Source organism: Yarrowia lipolytica, chromosome 1D (assembly GCF_001761485.1).
Source record: "Yarrowia lipolytica chromosome 1D, complete sequence".
Classification (NCBI taxonomy): Eukaryota; Fungi; Ascomycota; class Dipodascomycetes; order Dipodascales; genus Yarrowia; species Yarrowia lipolytica.
Window position 1 is genome coordinate 1,046,488 of NC_090773.1, and position 18,827 is coordinate 1,065,314.

Below are 18,827 nucleotides of genomic sequence, written 5' to 3' on the forward strand. Positions count from 1 at the left end.
GCCCATGAGACATCCTAGCGGCTCGAAAATTTCCCCACATGGCAAGCGCGGTTCCGGTTGTCCGTGACTGCTCAGTCAGCACAGACACGGGCCAATTGGACCGTTTGCTCTCCTTTTTCCGCCCCCCCAAAGTTCCACCAGGTTCCGTGCACCCTGCTGCAACCGGTGTATAATTTGCTGTACTACTGCGGGCTCTACACAAACAAGGGCGTTACCAGGGCAATGGGAGCAGGTGGAGATGAAACGAGCCTAAAACGGACATGAGCGGAAGTCACGTTACAGAGCGGGGTAGGAAATATGTGTGCAATTGTCTCCAAATGGCCCTGGAAGACAGTCTCCAAAGATCAGGCCCAAACATAACCTCTCAACAAGGTTGCCGTAAAGTTGCATCAAAGTTATCGGACTCTTATTGACCGCAACTTTGACGCAGCTCACGTGATGATTTCGAATGAGACTAACAGCCTGCGAATTGTGGTGCGATCACTAGAGATGGAAGGTGGGCGGTATATGGTCCGATCTGAAGGGTGTGTGTGGAATTGCGTATGGGGCGGTCACGTGATTTGCGTTATCGGTGCTTATTAATTGGAGTTGATGACTGTATCTGCTAAACAGCATACATATGTGAGCTATCTGTAGAAGGGAGAATATGAGAGTATCAATCGGTGTCGAAACTAAAGGAACCAGCTGTCAATGCAACATCACAGGAGCATGCTCACACTGCTACTTCCCAAGTACCTGTACTTGTACGGTGTTTCCAAACCCGTTACAGGTTATGATCGGAGATGACATCACTAAATGGGGAACTCTAATTCTGTCTTAGCAAACACCGAACTATTTTATGTTGCTTAGAACTGGTCGAGTTCTGTCCGTAGTGACTACGATAGGCGCTATTCTGACTATTGGACGCCAACAGAACCACGTGTGAGGTTTTCCACACTCAGAACTCGACCGAGCCGCATAATACATGCCACGTTTCATACTAACAATTTTCTCAACTATTAAGGTACAGCCGAAGTAAGTCTAAGTAACCAACTGCGTACGCTACAGACGGACAGAGTCTACCTACTGAGTCCATAGTTGGCAAGAAAAGAAGCAGGGAGCCATTGACACCAGATACACACGACACATCAGCATAGGTAACGTACAGCCGGTACCCGTTCCGCCTCTCCCGAATGATTCACTGAGTTCTCGACTTGCTACTATACTACGTGTAGCGGCACTATGGATACACAGCACGAGACATCTGCTCTTATATATAAACTAGTATATTACTGGTTATGAATCTATACATAATTACATTCCAGATGCGATGTGAAATTAGAAATTAAATGTTGTCAAAAGTGAAAACGAGAGCGAGAAGGGTTAGTTGTAACAGTAGTCGGAGAAACACTGCTCACAGTCATTGGGAACATCCGAGTCCCGTCGCTGGAACTCTCGCAGCAGAGTCACACAGCCCAGACACTTGTCCCAGTTGGAATCCTCGGTTCCGTTGCTTCGAGTCATCATGTTGTAGCCGTTGTTGATGGTTCGCTGCTGTTCCTCGTTGGTGTAGGACAGCTTGCCGGTGGAGAAGTTGGAGGGGTAGGTGATGTCAGACATGGGCACGTAGACAATGACGGGAGAGTATCGATCCGAGTCCTTGTACGTCTTGAGATTGGTGGTGTTGCAGCCGAAGAAGACAGGCTTGGTAGTCAGATTCTTGCTGATGAAGGTCTCGTTAGAGGGGATCTTGGGAAACACGTCGTCTCCAAACTCCCAGTCGGACTTGTTCTGGGTGGCTCGAAGAGACTCTCCATCGGGCCAGCTTTCCTCAGTATCAGTGGAAGGGTCGATGGCAATGACAACATCGACCTCTCTCTCGGGCTGAAGGAAAGGCAGAATGGGAATGGTCTCCTTGTCGAAACCTCCGTCACACACGTACAGAGCCTTGGAGATGGTCTGATTGGTCTGCATGCCAACCTGTTGGTAGAAAGGGTTGGGGTTGTAAACAGCCACGTTGAAAGAGCCCTCGTTGACAATATCCAGAGCGGAGAAGAGATCCTGCAGTAGCACGCTCTCAAAGCCGCCAAAGCCCAGAGTCTTCATGTCCATGTTGAAAATTGAGGAGGAGGTTCCCATCAGGAAGCCGGCGTTATCGTATCGTCGGGTACAGTTTCCTGTGGGCTTTCCGTCGGACATCTCGGTACCCAGGTACTCGGTGTCGACAAATTGCCGGATGTTCTTGTCCCAGGTTCCCCACTCGTAGGGGGTCATTTCGATGATGGAGTTGTTGAATTTAATCTGGTCAACATCGTGAGAAGTTCCGGGGAAAAGAGATGTGCCCAGAATGATGGGAAAGGGCATTTCATGGTCAACGAAAGAGGAGATGTTTCTGATGCCAGACCAGGTCACCTCGGTGGCATCCAGACCGCCCTTGGTGTGCGAAGAGTTGATGGTCTGGTATGACACCAGTCGTCCCCATTGGTCGGTCAGCGAGGTCTGGTAGCCGGCAGCAAGCTTGGAGGTGGTATCTGCAAGCACCTTGGCGAAGAGGCCGACGGTGTTCATGGATCCGGGTTCGACTGAGCCCACCAAGGACTTGTTGAGGTACCAGATTTGGGGGTCAGCCTGGATCTCAGGCACAGTAGGCCAGTCGTTGAGGACCAGAGATCCCACGAGCCAAGCTCCTCCAGACAAACCGGCCAGATAGTCTGCGGACTGCAGAAAGCCTCCGTTCTTGTTGTTTTCGTCCACACGCTTGTCCAGGGCAGCAATGACGCCTGCTCCAACCAGCATGGCCCGGAAACCTCCTCCGGCAGCCGCAATGGCGAGCTTGGGGGAGGTTTCGTTCAGAAAAGAGTCCGTGTCGAAGGTGTTGTTGCCTCGGGCCTTGATGTCGAGCCCACCGAGGTACTCTCTGAGCGCCTTGGAGGTCTTTTTGTGTCGTTCATTGATGTAGTCGGCCTCCTGGTGGCTCAGGCCGTCTGCTGGTCGGGAGATGTTGACATCTTTTGGACACTCCACCTTGATGGGGGCGTAGTTGGCAACCGCCGAGGCTGCCAGGGCGGTCAGAATGGTAGCCGAGAACTTCATAGCTGGGGAAAAAACGGCTTAGTCGAGGCCGTAGGTCGGTTCTAGGGGTCGTTTAGGGGACTGGATTAGGGTGGCTTTAGTTTGCAACAGGGAAGGCTAGGGCGACTTATGGACAAGTCAGGAACGCTAATGTGGGTCTGTACCGGTACAGATTGTCAGGAGTGAATGTTCGGGTCGGTGGAAAAACGTCCTCCTAGGGCCTTTTTCTGCAAAAAAACTCGTGTAGCCTGGTTCTGCGGGGTATTTGGCTACGGCAATCTGCACTACAATGTGAGCTGCAGTGTGTGCATGTCAAATTGAAGTTAGAGTTGACGGGCTTTTCTTGCGTTGCTTGGACCAGCGACAAGGCCAAAAAGCCGATATTTCCAAATGTATGCGAGGAGCAGGTGTGGTAGGTGGTGATTAATGTAGCAGGAAGCGCTCTTAGAGGTATTTACCGAGAAACAACTCCACGTCGACATGTCGGTGTAGTGTTGTCCATCGATGTCCTTACTCGGTTTTTCGACACCAACAGTATACAGTGTTGTGTCCCAAAACAATGTCCCACACTGTGTGTTCCTTAGTACTTGTTACACGCAATTGATCAAAAACTTTCCAAACTGTATTTACAGAGAAACGCCGTTTATGACAGATGTGTACAGTACGAGTTCAAGAAACATAGCAGGGAACCTCTGAAGGAGTGCAAAAAGCGCAAGAGAGAGAGAGAGAGAGAGAGAGAGAGAGAGAGAGAGAGAGAGAGAGAGAGAATGGTTTCATTTAGACGAGCAACTTCAAAGTGACAAGGACTCGGCAATAAGCAAATCAGCGATCCCGATGAACCCACTTGTGGACTTGGGGATACCCTTGTCCTCACTCCTATTATGAGACATTGAGATGGCTGGCAGGAGATGAGAGAAGCTAACGCCGAGTATAGTTGTGTGGTGGTGGTCCGTGGAGATGCCACGGGTGGATCATGGCTCGAGGAGTTGTCTTCGTGGGACTACTCGAAATCGGTTGGGTCTATTTTATGAGTGGAGTGTCTGCTTATTACTTCTGTTGTAAATCCCTCTGAGGGTCTCTGATTTGGCTTTCGTAGCACTGAGACAACCGTTCTCTTTTGGGTGACGGTAGATGGGATTGCTACCGGGGCAGAGCTGAGGGAGCAAATAGCGAGCTGGCCACCTGGAGCAGCGACCAGGAGTCTGAGTTGTGTCTCCAGTGTGCACTTCGAGACACTTGGACTGGACTAGCGGGGGACTCTTCAACACCGTTATTAAGTCTACGGTCTGTTTACTCAACAGAGTTGACATATCGCGCTAATTACGGTCGCGGTTAGTGTGGTTCAAGTTTGGACTGTAACAGATGGCTTGAAGGGGATCAAGAAGGACTGAAGAATGAGGAAAAGACTTCTCTCAATTGATTCCACATGTTCAACAGTAAGACAAGGTCGTCTGCCAGATGGCTTTGTTTCACAAGACAGCAACCATAGACGATGCGAGCCGATGCAGGAACCGCTCTGTTGCAGACAACATCATGGGTGCGCCCAACGTTGCTCGGCCTTTTGGACAGTTGCGAGTAGCGGGGAGGCCGCAGCTGTCGTAAGCGAGAAACATCCCGTCATGTTCCTTGCTATAACAGGAAATGAGACAGACAGACTTGCTCTGAATTTAACAAGATCAGTTGATGGTCCCAGTATGGGGTTAGAGCCAGGCCGGAGCACGATACGCGAAGGAAGGAGATGAATGATCTACAGGTACACCCAAATCTCGAGCGCACGGCTATAATTGACGGACCTCGATCTATTATCTTTCAGACTGTCACCCAGCAGATTCAATGGCCTACTTGTAATGGTGTGGTGGCTACTCGGAGTCAACAATGGAGCTAACTGCACCACAACTACAAAATGTGCAGTATTGCTACACCTATGTACACCGCTTTTATGAGTTGAAACCTGTCAAAGTAGTCACACGTAGTCACACGACTGTTTCAAATCCCCGCCTCCAACTCATCCATCATTGCTCTCTACCTCACCCTTCTAACTCTTGCTTCTAACTCTTGCTTCAACGTCTGACTAATCTGACTTTGACCCCAACCCTGTCAGCCTTGCCATGGGGCCACGAGGGCATTCCCGTTTGGTGGTGCTATCTCCGGTATTCCCGGTTATTTCTATAGACATTTCTTTAGACACGTTCCCCCCCCCTAATTGCTACCGTGTTGGGTAAGTCAGTACCGTGGAGAGCACCAGCTAGTCAAACTAGAGGAACTAAGCACGTGGTGGAGTCTTTAGTTGGCGAGCAGGTATTGCCTGAGAACAAGCGAAAACACACTCCGGAGATGATACAAAGAACTGCCCGGGTCGTAGAACCAATCACCACTCTGTAATCTATCAATAAATAGACACGTGACTTGGATACGACACAAAAAAGAGAATCCCCGAAGGTGCATCAGCAGCCCACCTGTTGTATCTTGGAACGGAGTAATTAGGTAGCTCCAGGCCAAAGCTACTATCTGTAATATTACATTGTGGTGAAATCATAAAGCCTATATATTCACGTCGTGGCAGCCAGTGCAACGCCTGTCAAGAGTTCCGGGCCGTCATCCACTCATTTATCTGCCTTTCCCACGCACCCTGTACCACATGGTTGTGCATTGTCCTCCTGCAGTCATCATCTCCACCGCCAAATTGCGAGCCACTTGTTTGCAAGGTCTGAGGAGATCAAGGTTGTCCAGAGTGAGACACCGGCAGCACAGAGTTTGCCAGCTGGGCCAATCGGATCTACCGGAGTTAGTCGGGGTTTTTGTGGGTGAAAAGTTGGTGGTGGAGAACCGTGTGGGCCAGTCAAGAAAAAGTGCACTGTCGGGACAATTTAGTCTATATTTCAACTGTTGGGACGGCGGACTTATCGGGGCTCATCAAAGTGGTTATATCTGGGCCAATTGGCCCACTAGCCGGACACTAGTTCTTTTCACGTTGAGCTTGTTGTCGAGGCTGTAGATCACCGGCAAGTCCCGGATCTGAAATACAGCAGACGCAACGAGTAGTCTCGTACGTTGTACAACTTACGATAAGTTCCACATCTACAATATCTGGTTTGGTTGATATTTTATTAGTTCACACAATGTACATTTTCTAAGCACTAGACTTAGAACTTCTTGCCGAACATGATCATCTGCATCTGGTCGTACATGGAGATGACAAGAGCACCGGCAACACCTCGGAGAATGTTGGCACCGCAACCCTTGAAGAGAGCACCAACACCCTCGTTCTTGATGATGGAAGCCATGCAAGCCATAGAGGAAGAGTACTTAACACCGGTTCCGGAGGTCATCATCATTCGTCGTCGGACGGTATCCAGGGGGTAAGAGGCGGTGGAAGCACCAGTGGTGACGGTCCATCCAAGCAGGAAAGAGGCAAGGAAGTTACCCTCAAGAGGGCCAACAAGGACAACGGGCTTAAGAGAGTCGTAGAGACCAAAGTACAGACCTCGGTAGACAATGATACCGACAACGGAGACACCGAAACCTCGGTAGAGACCGGCAATACCGTCGGAGGCAATGGTCTTTCGGTAGACATCGATCAGACCGTTGTACTGTCGCTCACCAGCAGCCTTTCCGTCCTTAGCAACAGACTTGGCATCGTTGGCAAGTCGGGTTCGGGCGTAATCGAGAGAGTAGACAAAGGCGAGAGAGGTGGCACCGGCAAGACCACCGGAGGCAAGGTTACCGGCCATCCACCACCAGTAGCCCTCAGACTTCTTGAAACCGAACATCTTCTTGAACTTGTCCTTGAAGGCGAAGTTAAGAGCCTGGGTAGGGAAGTATCGGATGACGTTAGCGGTGTTACCTCGCCAGAAAGAGGCGATACCCTCATCGGCGGCGGTTCGCTTGAAACAGTCGATGATACCCTTGTAAGGTCGGGAAAGTCGACCCTGCTTGATCATCTCCTCCTGGTTCTGGATCAGGAGCTTGACTCGCTCAATGGGAGCGGCAGCAGTCTTAGAGACGGCGGCGGAAACACCGCCCATAAGGAAGTCGACGAGGAAGTTGGACTTGTCGGACATTGTGGATATGTGAATGGCACGAGGGAAAGAAGAAACAGAAAGGGGGGTCCAGCTTCCCTAAGTACTCCGGGAAACGCAAAGGTGAAGCCCAAAGCTAGACTTCAATTGAGTTGGTCGAATGAGCGATTTGCCTGGCGTCGCGCTCTGTCGACGGGAAGATGATAGGGTGACAGGGGACTCGAATGGCTCTCGGACTTTTTGGACATTGTAGCCCGGATTTTTCCCTGTCATTTCCAGGTATGGTCTGCAGAATCAGCGGTCTAAAACACGTCCAAAAATCTCTTCGGACACAAGGGACCCCTTTCTGGTTGACTTTTGGGGTCCTTTTGCGTTTTTCATTAAATTTCAGGTGTCAACCGAGGTCATAACTCGATGAGGTGCATGATGTGGACGACGCGATTATGCGCTTAAGCGAGTCCAAGTGGCTAATATTTGTACATGCGGGCCCACCGCACACCGGTCCGCGTCTCGACTTGGCGAGCCATCTCCCGGTTGCTACACCAGCCGCCATTTCGGACCGCTATCAAATCGCGTGCCCACATGAACACTCTTTCCCTCCAAGGTGAAAATTTTTCTACCAATACGAAACGCAAACGCAAATATGAGACATGCAGACAAAGTGATTTTAACCTGGGAATAAGTGTCGGGGAGTGGTAGTATAATACACCAAGAGGCAATGGGCTTACTACGCGATTGTTGCAATTAGAGGGAACCACGCACGTTGGAGACCCAACAGAAGAGCACCTTTATGCGCAATGCCCCACAGCCAGACGTAAGGCCTTGTCATGGCACCTGTCCCCCCTTGTTGCTTGTTTGGTAGGTACATAACATGTCGTGTACCTTAGACTGGTTGATAAACTCACATGGGTTATGGGAATGCATTAATTGGACCGACTTGGAGATACATGCCGGAGTATGGACAGGCTGATATGGATGGACGGGGCCTGAAATGGACTGGTTTGACGCGTTGCTAAACTTCGGAACCCCCTATATATTCCAAATACCAAAAGAACGCGACCCAGGTCCCACTTTTACCTCAGCAATATCCCTCAGCAGAGTGTACACCGTTTAGTTGTATCGCCAATAGTGTTAGGCTCTGGATGTTAAACATGCAACTTGGCCTTTAGCTCCACCAATGAGTTTCCACCACGTCGGTAACATCACGTGGAAAGGAAAGGATTCGCGTTTACCGGGGTCAAGGAATATACGGACTTAGGGAGACCGAACGGTGGGTCAGCCTGTTCCCGTGTGCTCGTCGACTCTGCGTGTTTTCGTCTGTCTGAACAGCACCATATACAAACCTCAAACCTCCAACCCTTGTACAGCAGCTACGGTATATGCTATCGCAGCCACCGTACAAGTGGTTTGAAACCGCACCGCTTTTCTTGGCCTTGTACTCGTCCACCTCAATCGCGCGCAATGAGTATAATGCGAGCCGTTGGCAGCCCTAAAAGACCAACTATTCACACCTTGATCCGAATTTTCCCGAGATGCGGAGATAACAAGAGTCAAAAGTCAAGATAGCTAAAAGCTAGTTTCGAACCCAAGGTTGGGGAAGAAAACTGTCGACGGCGAATGGATCCAACCGGTATTTAGCGAACTTCTCCATCGTTTTCGAATATTCATCTCTCAATAAGCGAGCGGACAAAGACGCAGACATTGCAGCAACAAAAAGATGGCCATCATCAACATGCAGCTTTGCATGTGTGTCGAGGGCAAGGGCACAGGGCGCGCGGCTTTGTTGGTGTGTACAACTGCGGGCTGTGGTGCTGTATATATGCTGAACATCCATAAGTGAACGGAACGAGCGTGAATGTGCCTGTATGTAGGATGTAGGGGGATTGCGTTACCCGGAAGTCCTCAGAGTCAAAAGGCTCGCTCTCACAGATTATGAGATACGGCTCGACCACAGTTTTTTCGCGGTGGAACTCCACTTGTATACGTCGCGTGGGCTGATGACGTAGCTCGATGAGGTGTTTCAAGCGACACGGTGGCCCCCAAAGTCAAAGGCCGGGTAACTCCAAGACGGAAGGCCTAGTTTGGTTTTCGGTTTCATTCTGGGAAACACTCAAGTTTCATTCTGCAAAGGTTAGCTACGAGTACGATAGTGGCCGGTACATACGGGGGTGGGTGATGATCCAAACACACAGCCCACACCAAGTAATAAGCCGCGTAGTCTAACAAGGTTACTCTTCAATTAGTTGACATACTAGTCGTATTTAGAGAGCAAAAAATGCGACCCGAAGTGCACTCGTACTTGTAGTTCTCGTACTGAGTATGGCATGATACAGCCATGTGTCACTCGAGATTTGAGAGCAACAAACTGGTTTGATCATGTGGGATCCATCACGTGCGCCGGTTGTCATCTTCAATTTGCTTACAGCTACTAGTAGCAGCCCCCGGCTCCTCCGACCACCTCATTCTTTGCTATCTTGTTGTGTTTCCTGGCTGGACCAACAGCCTATTAAAAGCGCATAATCGCCCTCGTTATCTCCCAGCTGGGGTAAACTCAGCCCCAGCCTGCATAATACACAAGTACGATAGATAACGTGCTACTTGGGAGCTGCACACATGACCCGAGCAGTCTCTGGTGGGGCAAACGAGGAGTACTTGTAGACATGGTGGGGCAGGTGGTAGAGTCGCCGAAAGGGATTAAAATATATATAATAGGAGCGTGGAAAATTGGGCGCAATTTGAGACTCCCTGTATCACCGCGGGATTGGAAAACCCCTCAAAAACAGTGGCAGGGTCTCTCTCTCGTTGCCCCCTTTTGGAGTCTTATCTTAAACTCTACATCAAGAGTGCATTATCACCCGCCGGATAACGTAGGAACAGCTTGAGGCGTGAAATGGGTGCTCCCCGCCCAAACCGTTAATCCAAAAACACATATAAGCACGTCACTCTTCCCTTACTGTCCCACACCCATCAACACGTTAACAATGTCAGTACAGTCAGTAATGGACGTCCTCAGGGACATTCAGGCCAACCCCACAGACGCAAAGGCCATGGAGCAGCTCGTCAAACAGGTGTCTGCTCTCGAGGCGGCCTCAAAGACCCCTGCCCAGACTACAAAGACCCTCACCCCACCCATGTTGCCAGCAGACGACGAGGACACAGAAATGGAGACAGACAAGCCCTTTGTCACGCCTCTGTCGCCCCCCAAATACGAGGGACGAGTCATTCTCACCACCTACCCCGGACAGAGTGGCGTCAAGCCCATTCCTCTAAGATGGGGCGCAGAGGACCCCAAGGTGCGAGGTCCCATTGTTGTGGCCCGTGATCAATCGTCGTTCAAGCAGCGAAATGCCATCGGAGCCCACCACGGATCGTATGGTATCTACCACGCACTGGCTGTTGCCACCAACGACCTGCCCGTTACACACAGAGCAGACTATACCAACGCCTATCCTCTGCACACCTTTGGACCCCACCCCCAATGGTCCGACCCCAAGAAGATTGTGGCTATGGACCCTTATGGTCATCTAGCTCCCTGGCTCTTTCATGAGACGATCGCGGAAGGAGTTGTAGTCAAGCCCACCATCGCTGTTACTCGTGCGCAGATGCAACTAGCCGAAATCAGAGACGAGGTCAGAGACGGAACCATGGAGGTTGATGGCGAAATTGTGCTCAATAAGAGCGGAGATCTCGCGGTCACCAAGGTGGCCGTGGAGCCCGTGTGGTATCTGCCCGGAGTCGCCGAGCGATTCGGAATCACGGAGGGGGAGCTTCGACGTGCCCTGTTCGAGGACACTGGAGGAATGTACCCCGAGCTGGTTACCCGACCAGACATCAAGGTCTTCCTACCTCCCATCGGAGGCCTGACGGTGTACATTTTCGGCGACCCAGACCGAGTTTCGGACCCCTCCAAGAAGTTGGCTCTCCGAGTCCATGATGAGTGTAACGGATCCGACGTGTTTGGCTCCGATATCTGCACTTGCCGACCCTACTTGACCTTTGGTATTTCCGAAGCAGTCAAGGAGGCCCAGAAGGGTGGCTCGGGAGTGGTCATCTACTTCCGAAAGGAGGGACGAGCTCTGGGCGAGGTGACGAAGTACCTAGTGTATAATGCGCGAAAGCGAGGAGGCGACTCAGCTGCCACGTACTTTAAGCGAACGGAGAACATTGCCGGAGTTAAGGATATGCGATTCCAGGCACTGATGCCCGACATTTTGCATTTCCTGGGTATCCAGAAGATTGACCGAATGCTGTCCATGTCCAACATGAAGCACGACGCCATTGTGGAGCAGGGTATCCCCATCCACGAGCGTGTGCCCATTCCCGACGAGATGATTCCTCCGGACTCTCGAGTCGAGATCGATGCCAAGATTGCGGCTGGCTATTTCACCACCGGCGCCGTCATGTCTGAGGAGGAGCTCAGTGGCGTCAAGGGTCGAACCTGGGACGATGTTGTGCATTAAGGGGTTAGATAGTAGCATGTATAACAGATATAATTATAGCAGATAAAAAAAAAGTAGTGGAGATGTGGTCACTGGGAGGTAATGAGTGCCCCTCAAGGTAATGGTATGATGAATTGTACGGTATGTATGGCGTAAAAGTACAGCTGTAGAGTATGTGAGGTGCGGGCGTTTATTTACTGGTACTTGTATGTCTGCCGGTTAAGAGCTGTTATGCAAGACATGAGGAGCGCTTTACCCAGATATAGAAAGAGATTGCCCTGTAATACTTGTATATACCGGTAATTAGGTGGCAATTGACACGCGCATTTCCATATCTTCGCCCAATTGAGTGCTTATATCGTTATCACAGTGCACAGGCTCCAAGTGTTTACTCACGATGTTTACGGTGAGGGAAGCACGTACATACTGTATAGGATGCGACCATACAGGAAACTTCTTCTTACCATATCGACGTTTCGGAATGTGTCTGACATGGACAAGTGGAGGGCACTGGGCGCTTTTTGGTCCAACCGTTGGAAAGTACAAGACGGGGTTTGGTGCTACTGTACGTGTACTTGATAGATAGTTGCGCTACGGCACGATACAATGTACGAGTATGTGCAGAGTGCAGTTGATATCGCCACGTACTGCATGTGGGTTGCTGTACACTGCGGGGCACGGCCTGACAACCCCGTTTCTGCTCGTACTCGTACCGGAACATGGACCAAATATAGCTCTGAGAGATTATGTGGGTTGCGGCAGGCAATTTCACCGGAGTTAAGCATCGCCGAGATACGAATAAGGTGTAAAGGGGCGGCATTTTGGGACGAGCACTTTGGGACGTCCACGAGGTAAACAGACACAAGCCACCCGCGATAACCTTGAGTTTGGGCTATTCAGACAGAGCTGTGCCCAGAGAGGCGGGGAATGAGCTCTTTCCAGATGTTTGCGCAGCGTTCTCTCTCAACTTATCTCCGTCGCTTGCTTTCCATAACGCGCGAATCACATGTCAAGGGCCAGGGTTTTACCCGATCCCAAACATTGACCAACCTTGTTTGGTAGATGGGGGGGAAGCGAACCGGCAATATTCCACAATGTGCTGGCATTTACTTGTGCTGGCAAAAGAGGCACAAAGAATACTTGTAGTCGGAGCCACTCACTGTCCCACAAATAGCTCCCCGCTGTCAATCTCTCCTGCACCGCCTGCTCACATGGATGCTAAGCCGCACTAGGTCGCATATATGGCTCTGCACTAAAAATTAGGGGTCAACCACAGTGCGGTATTTTTAGATTCGCACCAAGCAGCGAGTAAGCAAAAATACGCCTACCGGGGTCCGATATTATTCAGGAGGTGCCATTAGAGGAGGGCAGATGAGAGTCGGATATCGGAGATATTACCGAGGCTATAATTACCCCATCCACGCCTTTCACCCCTCCCACTCTCTCCCTCACCGCACACCAACCCACCACTTTCAAAATATACCGCAACATTGACATAATCTCCGGTACAGTGGTTAGCACCGAGAGGACCCCAAAAAGCTTGGGGGAGATAGAGGTAGGCTTTTTTTTGTCAGTCAAATCGTATATGCCAATACACACACACACACACACACACACACACAGTTTCGTACATAACAGTATATTGGAAGGGAGTGTGCTTGGCAAAGACAGGAGAAGACGGTGCTGTTAGAGGGCAATCCAGACGGGCTAGAGCTCTGTAACTTTCGGATCGATTTCAATTCCTCTAGAATACCAAATACCAGTGGTTAAGCGGCTCATTTACCAGTCCTAATACCCCCTCCACCAGCCACCTTCCCCTATTCCTCGGCAGTGCTTTTTTACCTTTGAGATGTGGCCTTGTCTCCGTTACTTCCCAACCGTGAGTGCTGTGTGGTGTGCTGGACAGTGCGACATAACTAACCCTAACCCAGACGAGCCAGCGCACCCCAATTTTGTGTTTGCCAACTCCTACTTTTCTCCTCTCCTCCATCGGTATTTCATCGACAAATCTCTTTGCTACCAACAACCACACAAATTAAAAATGGAAGGTGAGTACTACCAATGCCATCGATGGCACAGCGGGCTTTGCCATCATCGATTGTCTGGATTGATGGCGAGTCGGTCCCTGGATTGGACACAAAACCACAAATGGCGCTTTCTCCCCAGCGACAAGTCATCACCACCAACATGGCGACCAAAGCCACGGGCCAGCAAGCGAATCAATCCATCATCGAACGGATGGAGCTGCGAGAGCGCTTGCGAGCCCAGAGCGTCCGTCTTGCCGTTGGGCACCTTCGCGCTTTGCGATGACGTGTCACCACACTGATAATGTCGCATGCTGCCGCGCATGACCCAACCAGCCCCCGGAAAAGCGCAATCCATCAGCAATCAATCAATCCATCAAATAACCACACCATACTAACCTAGACGAAACTGTTGCCCTCGTTATCGATAACGGATCCGGTATGTGCAAGGCCGGTTTCGCCGGTGATGACGCTCCCCGAGCTGTTTTCCCCTCCATCGTCGGTCGACCCCGACATCAGGGTGTCATGGTCGGCATGGGCCAGAAGGACTCCTATGTTGGTGATGAGGCCCAGTCCAAGCGAGGTATCCTGACCCTCCGATACCCCATCGAGCACGGTATTGTTACCAACTGGGATGACATGGAGAAGATCTGGCACCACACCTTCTACAACGAGCTCCGAGTTGCTCCTGAGGAGCACCCCGTCCTGCTCACCGAGGCCCCCATCAACCCCAAGTCCAACCGAGAGAAGATGACCCAGATCTTCTTCGAGACTTTCAACGCTCCCGCTTTCTACGTCTCTATCCAGGCCGTCCTCTCCCTGTACGCCTCTGGTCGAGTCACCGGTATCGTTCTTGACTCTGGTGATGGTGTCACCCACGTTGTGCCCATCTACTCTGGTTTCTCTCTCCCCCACGCCATCATGCGACTCGATATGGCTGGCCGAGATCTTACCGACTACCTCATGAAGATTCTCTCCGAGCGAGGTTACTCTTTCACCAACTCCGCCGAGCGAGAAATCGTCCGAGACATCAAGGAGAAGCTCTGTTACGTTGCTCTCGACTTTGAGCAGGAGCTCCAGACTGCCTCCCAGTCCTCTTCTCTCGAGAAGTCCTACGAGCTTCCCGATGGCCGAGTCATCACCATCGGTAACGAGCGATTCCGAGCTCCCGAGGCCCTCTTCCACCCCTCCATGCTGGGTCTTGAGGCTGCTGGTATCCACGAGACTACTTTCAACTCTATCATGAAGTGTGATGTTGATGTCCGAAAGGATCTCTACGGAAACATTGTCATGTCCGGAGGTACCACCATGTACCCCGGTATTGCCGAGCGAATGCACAAGGAGATCTCCGCTCTTGCCCCCACCTCCATCAAGGTCAAGATCACCGCTCCCCTCGAGCGAAAGTACTCCGTCTGGATTGGTGGTTCCATTCTTGCTTCTCTTGGTACTTTCCAGCAGATGTGGATCTCCAAGCAGGAGTACGACGAGGCCGGACCCACCATTGTCCACCGAAAGTGTTACTAAGTGTGGTGATTGCTGTTGTGCAAGCCTTTGCTCGTTTTCTGCTGTATGTAATTTAAAGAACGATTGTATGAATCGAAGTCAAGGTGAGTGTAGTTTGAGAAGTGTAACCCCAGTGTCATAGCTGTGTACTCCATTCATTGAAGGGTGTAGTCGTGTTTTATTGCATGAGCTCCTATTACTCGTATAAGTAACTGTTTTGTAACACTTCATGAACGGAGATGGTATGAACAGAAGTAATAATATCCTGGAAGTCAGCTGTGCCCAGAGGTGTGTGTGGGTGTGGCATACTTTGGGACAACAACACTTGGGCAGTATGCTTAGTGACCACGAAGAGAGTGTTACCTTCTGAGGTGCGACGTGCAGTAGTTCTATTGTTTTTAAATGCGCAGTCGTCTTTCAGAGGCTGATTCAAGCAGACGCATTCAGTTGTGTTCAGTTGAGGCTGATATCTCAGCACCTACAGTTTAGGGAAAGCAGGGTTAAGATGATGACAACTCTGGGTGGTAACCTGGGATATGCGGCGATATAGCAGGTAATGACTTAATAACTGCTCAATGATGAGTATATACATCCCTCCTATCTATATATCCATATTTAGTATTTACATATTCATCTTCACCGAGCTACAAGTAGAAGGATGTACATGCTGTATCTTGCGGTGCCTGTCGCCATGTTTTCGACAAGTTAAGTTCGGAGTATGCATGCAAACAAAAATACAAGTAGTCAAAATATTGGAGTATCAAACAACGTGCTTCGAAATCTCTTCCATCCGCACAACTACCAAACGACATGGTGGCGAAAACGTTTCGAGAGGAGCCCGTCGGCGGCACCCATCAACAAGTGGAATACTTGTTTCCCAACGTGGAGATTGATGGCTCGAAATTGATCACGAAAAAGGTGGTGGACGAAAGAAAGCGAAAACTGGAATCTGACGATGCCGAGGAGGTGTTTCTGCGACGCTACGTGTCCAAGGAAGGGCAGATGTTCCAGAGCTCGACCAATGGCGAGTTTTCTGTGCGCTTCTTCGACGAGTCGCACATCATGGAGGTGACTGGAGTGAATCACGATCGCAAGAGTGTGCGTATCTATTTTCCCGAGGGACTACAGAACCATTGCACGTGTGTGACTGAAAAGGATGGGGTTCTTTACATTGATTCCATTTCAAACAGCTTTCTGCTGTACAGCGTGAAGCTGCCATTTGCTCTGTTCAATGAGGACAACACCGAGCATTACGACACCTCACGGTTCTTTCAGCAGCAGGAGGACTACGGCATTCGAAGCCGAAAGCCGCTTCTTCTCAAGTCGCTCAAGGGCCAGTCCAACGAACTTGTGCTATCTTTATGCGACGGAGGACTCATGAAATTGGAACGACAAGAGAAGAACGGCCTGTTTCTGACATCGTTATTTTCCGACCCCTCGTATCTCACGAGCCTCAAGGACCGGTTCTTCAGCAAGGACAAGATTGCGTCCATGCCGCATCTCAGCATCCACGCTATTATCTCTATGACAAACTTTGAGAACCACCTGTTGACCGTGTCTGTCAACCAGACTCTCAAAAAGTGGGATCTGAATACTCTCACCGGCACAGAAATCAAGTTTGACAGCGACAAGAGCAAACTCGACACTGAGCCTGTCACTCGAGTGTGTGCGTCGGGCGAGTTCTTCATCACCTTTTGTGGAGAAACCATCTACTTCTGGGATCAAAACTTCGTCCAGGTCTTCTCGTCCAAGATCCCAGACATTGGACTATGGTCGCTAAAGGACATGGCGTTCCGTCAAAACGAGGGTCAGTTCGAGGTCTCCACCGTGTGGATGTCTGGTGTGTCCCACGTTGTCAAGAAGGCTACAGTAAACAGAAATGGAGACATCCAGTGGTCTGAGTGTGGAACACCTCTTCGAATGCTCCCACCACTCACAGTCCACGACTACGAGCGTGCCGTCTCTCTTTACAGCGTGCCCCTTCTCAAGGCTGCTCTTTCCATCTTCTCTCGACATGGAGGAGGAGGAAACACCATCAGTGAAGCCATCTCGTCACAGCTCAGACTCTACACTAACCACAGCGGTCCCGACTACACTGGCTACGCCAAGGACCAGGTTGAGGCTTGGAGCAAGTTTGAAGGTATCTGCCAGGAGCTCAGCAGACAGGCTAGTGCATGCATCGGAAGCAGTCTTTCTGGTGCCCAGATCTATATTCTAACTGGAACCGGTGTGTCTACCATCCGACCTTCCACTGAACTAGAAAAGCTGTACGATGAGAGAAACATTGATGGCTCCAACTTGTCCAAGCTCATGTTCACTATTGATCGGTTCACTCAACAGCTGACAAACCGAGCTCGACGAAATATTGTATCGTTCATGGAGGAGGACATCCTGGCTCTGCCCCACTACTCTCAGGGCAACCGAATGGCCGACATGATGAACGTGCTCATCAAGGAGGTGCCCAAACTGGCGTACAAGAAGCTGTTTGACTCGTTCAACGGCGTATACAACCTTCTCGATACCTTTGACGACCTGGCTGCCGTAATGGATACGTCTAGAGGCTCCATTGATACAGCCTATGTTATGTGTCTTGATGCTTTGGTCTCTCTTTTGCTCATTTACAACCGAGACGGAGATGAAACCGGTCTGGACAAGAACAGAGTCGTTCGCGTGTTTGTGCGGTTCATGAACCACTTTAGAACATTCACAATTGCCCGAGAGTGTGCATTTCAACAGGGCGAGCGATACGGCACTCTGGACAACTTTTCGGAGACCAGGTTTTTCGAGGTGCTGGCTCGACTACCTGCTGATCGAGCAGCCAAGCTCACACGGTTCCTCAACACTGACCGACCTTCTCGGTTTGTTAAGGGTCTGATTCTGCTCCGTATGGGTGAGTCCCGAAAGGCCAAGCGATGTTTCTTTGAGGGAGAGTTCCCCTCCGACGATACACTGAGCCACTTTGGTCTGCCAGCTCGAGGACAAGACTCATACTACGAGTACACGAGCAAGGTGATTGCGGGTCTTGGATTCAACGAGCTCGCCGTCATTTTTGCATCCAGAGTAACAAACCCAGACACAGCCTGTCTCATCAACAAGTTCCGATACGCCTTGGCTGCCCGAAACTACGACGTCGCATACTACACTGCCATTGCTGAGCTCAAGCATAAGGACAATGTGGCCGAGCTGATCCTGGACATGGCCAAGCATCAGCCCCTGAGGCTGCTCACCTACCCCTTCACATCCTACCATCCTCTGGTGGATGCAATTCTGGCCTCGTCCAGCTTGCCCAACAAGTACAAACTGTTGTACGCCTGGAGAGTTTCTCGGGAGGACCTCAAGGGAGCTGCCTGTGCTCTGTACGAGCAGCTACTGACAGTCAAGCAGGGTATTGACCAAGGAATGTCTGAGAAGAAGACGTATGTGGCCGAGCTCTACTCCAGCATTCTCAACGTTCTGGCTCTTCAGGGCAAGGACGATGCCTGGTTTGTTTCGAATGGAAAGGTTCACACTCTGCAGGATGTTGAGAACGAACATAGCCAGTGGTTGGCAGGTATGGTTCGGGAGATGAAGTTGGTGTTGAGGTAGAAGGAAGAGTGAGAGTAAGAGTTGCGTAGTGACTCTGAGCGGACCTACAGATAATGCCAGAGGTTTGATAATCATGACATATATCTTTGGCATTAATAAATGATATATATTGTATAACAGGAATGTTGTGTATTTGTACCGGTACTTGACGACTACTTGTGTCTGTAGTCGAGACATGGCACTATAGCAGAGATTATGATCGTCTT

The 18,827-nt window shown here is 50.5% G+C and overlaps 6 protein-coding genes across 6 annotated transcripts; 4 read left to right on the forward strand and 2 right to left on the reverse strand.

The window, feature by feature from the left end:
• Window positions 1-1,362: 1,362 nt before the first annotated feature.
• On the reverse strand, window positions 1,363-3,072 carry YALI1_D10495g (uncharacterized protein; the record flags this gene model as incomplete). Its single annotated transcript, XM_502563.1, has 1 exon — window positions 1,363-3,072. The coding sequence occupies one exon, from the start codon at window positions 3,070-3,072 to the stop codon at window positions 1,363-1,365; it is 1,710 nt and encodes a 569-aa protein (XP_502563.1).
• A 3,122-nt stretch (window positions 3,073-6,194) lies between these two features.
• Window positions 6,195-7,112, reverse strand: YALI1_D10535g (ADP/ATP carrier protein; the record flags this gene model as incomplete). The annotated part of the gene is made up of 1 exon (XM_502564.3): window positions 6,195-7,112. The coding sequence occupies one exon, from the start codon at window positions 7,110-7,112 to the stop codon at window positions 6,195-6,197; it is 918 nt and encodes a 305-aa protein (XP_502564.1).
• A 1,135-nt stretch (window positions 7,113-8,247) lies between these two features.
• Window positions 8,248-8,636, forward strand: YALI1_D10547g (uncharacterized protein; the record flags this gene model as incomplete). The annotated part of the gene is made up of 2 exons (XM_068282653.1): window positions 8,248-8,262; window positions 8,313-8,636. The coding sequence occupies 2 exons, from the start codon at window positions 8,248-8,250 to the stop codon at window positions 8,634-8,636; spliced, it is 339 nt and encodes a 112-aa protein (XP_068138754.1).
• A 1,415-nt stretch (window positions 8,637-10,051) lies between these two features.
• YALI1_D10565g (uncharacterized protein) lies at window positions 10,052-11,530 on the forward strand (the record flags this gene model as incomplete). The annotated part of the gene is made up of 1 exon (XM_502565.3): window positions 10,052-11,530. The coding sequence occupies one exon, from the start codon at window positions 10,052-10,054 to the stop codon at window positions 11,528-11,530; it is 1,479 nt and encodes a 492-aa protein (XP_502565.3).
• Window positions 11,531-13,550: 2,020 nt separating this feature from the next.
• YALI1_D10600g (actin) lies at window positions 13,551-15,057 on the forward strand (the record flags this gene model as incomplete). Its single annotated transcript, XM_502566.4, has 2 exons — window positions 13,551-13,557; window positions 13,937-15,057. The coding sequence occupies 2 exons, from the start codon at window positions 13,551-13,553 to the stop codon at window positions 15,055-15,057; spliced, it is 1,128 nt and encodes a 375-aa protein (XP_502566.2).
• A 789-nt stretch (window positions 15,058-15,846) lies between these two features.
• Window positions 15,847-18,621, forward strand: YALI1_D10623g (uncharacterized protein; the record flags this gene model as incomplete). Its single annotated transcript, XM_502567.3, has 1 exon — window positions 15,847-18,621. The coding sequence occupies one exon, from the start codon at window positions 15,847-15,849 to the stop codon at window positions 18,619-18,621; it is 2,775 nt and encodes a 924-aa protein (XP_502567.1).
• Between the last annotated feature and the right edge of the window lie 206 nt (window positions 18,622-18,827).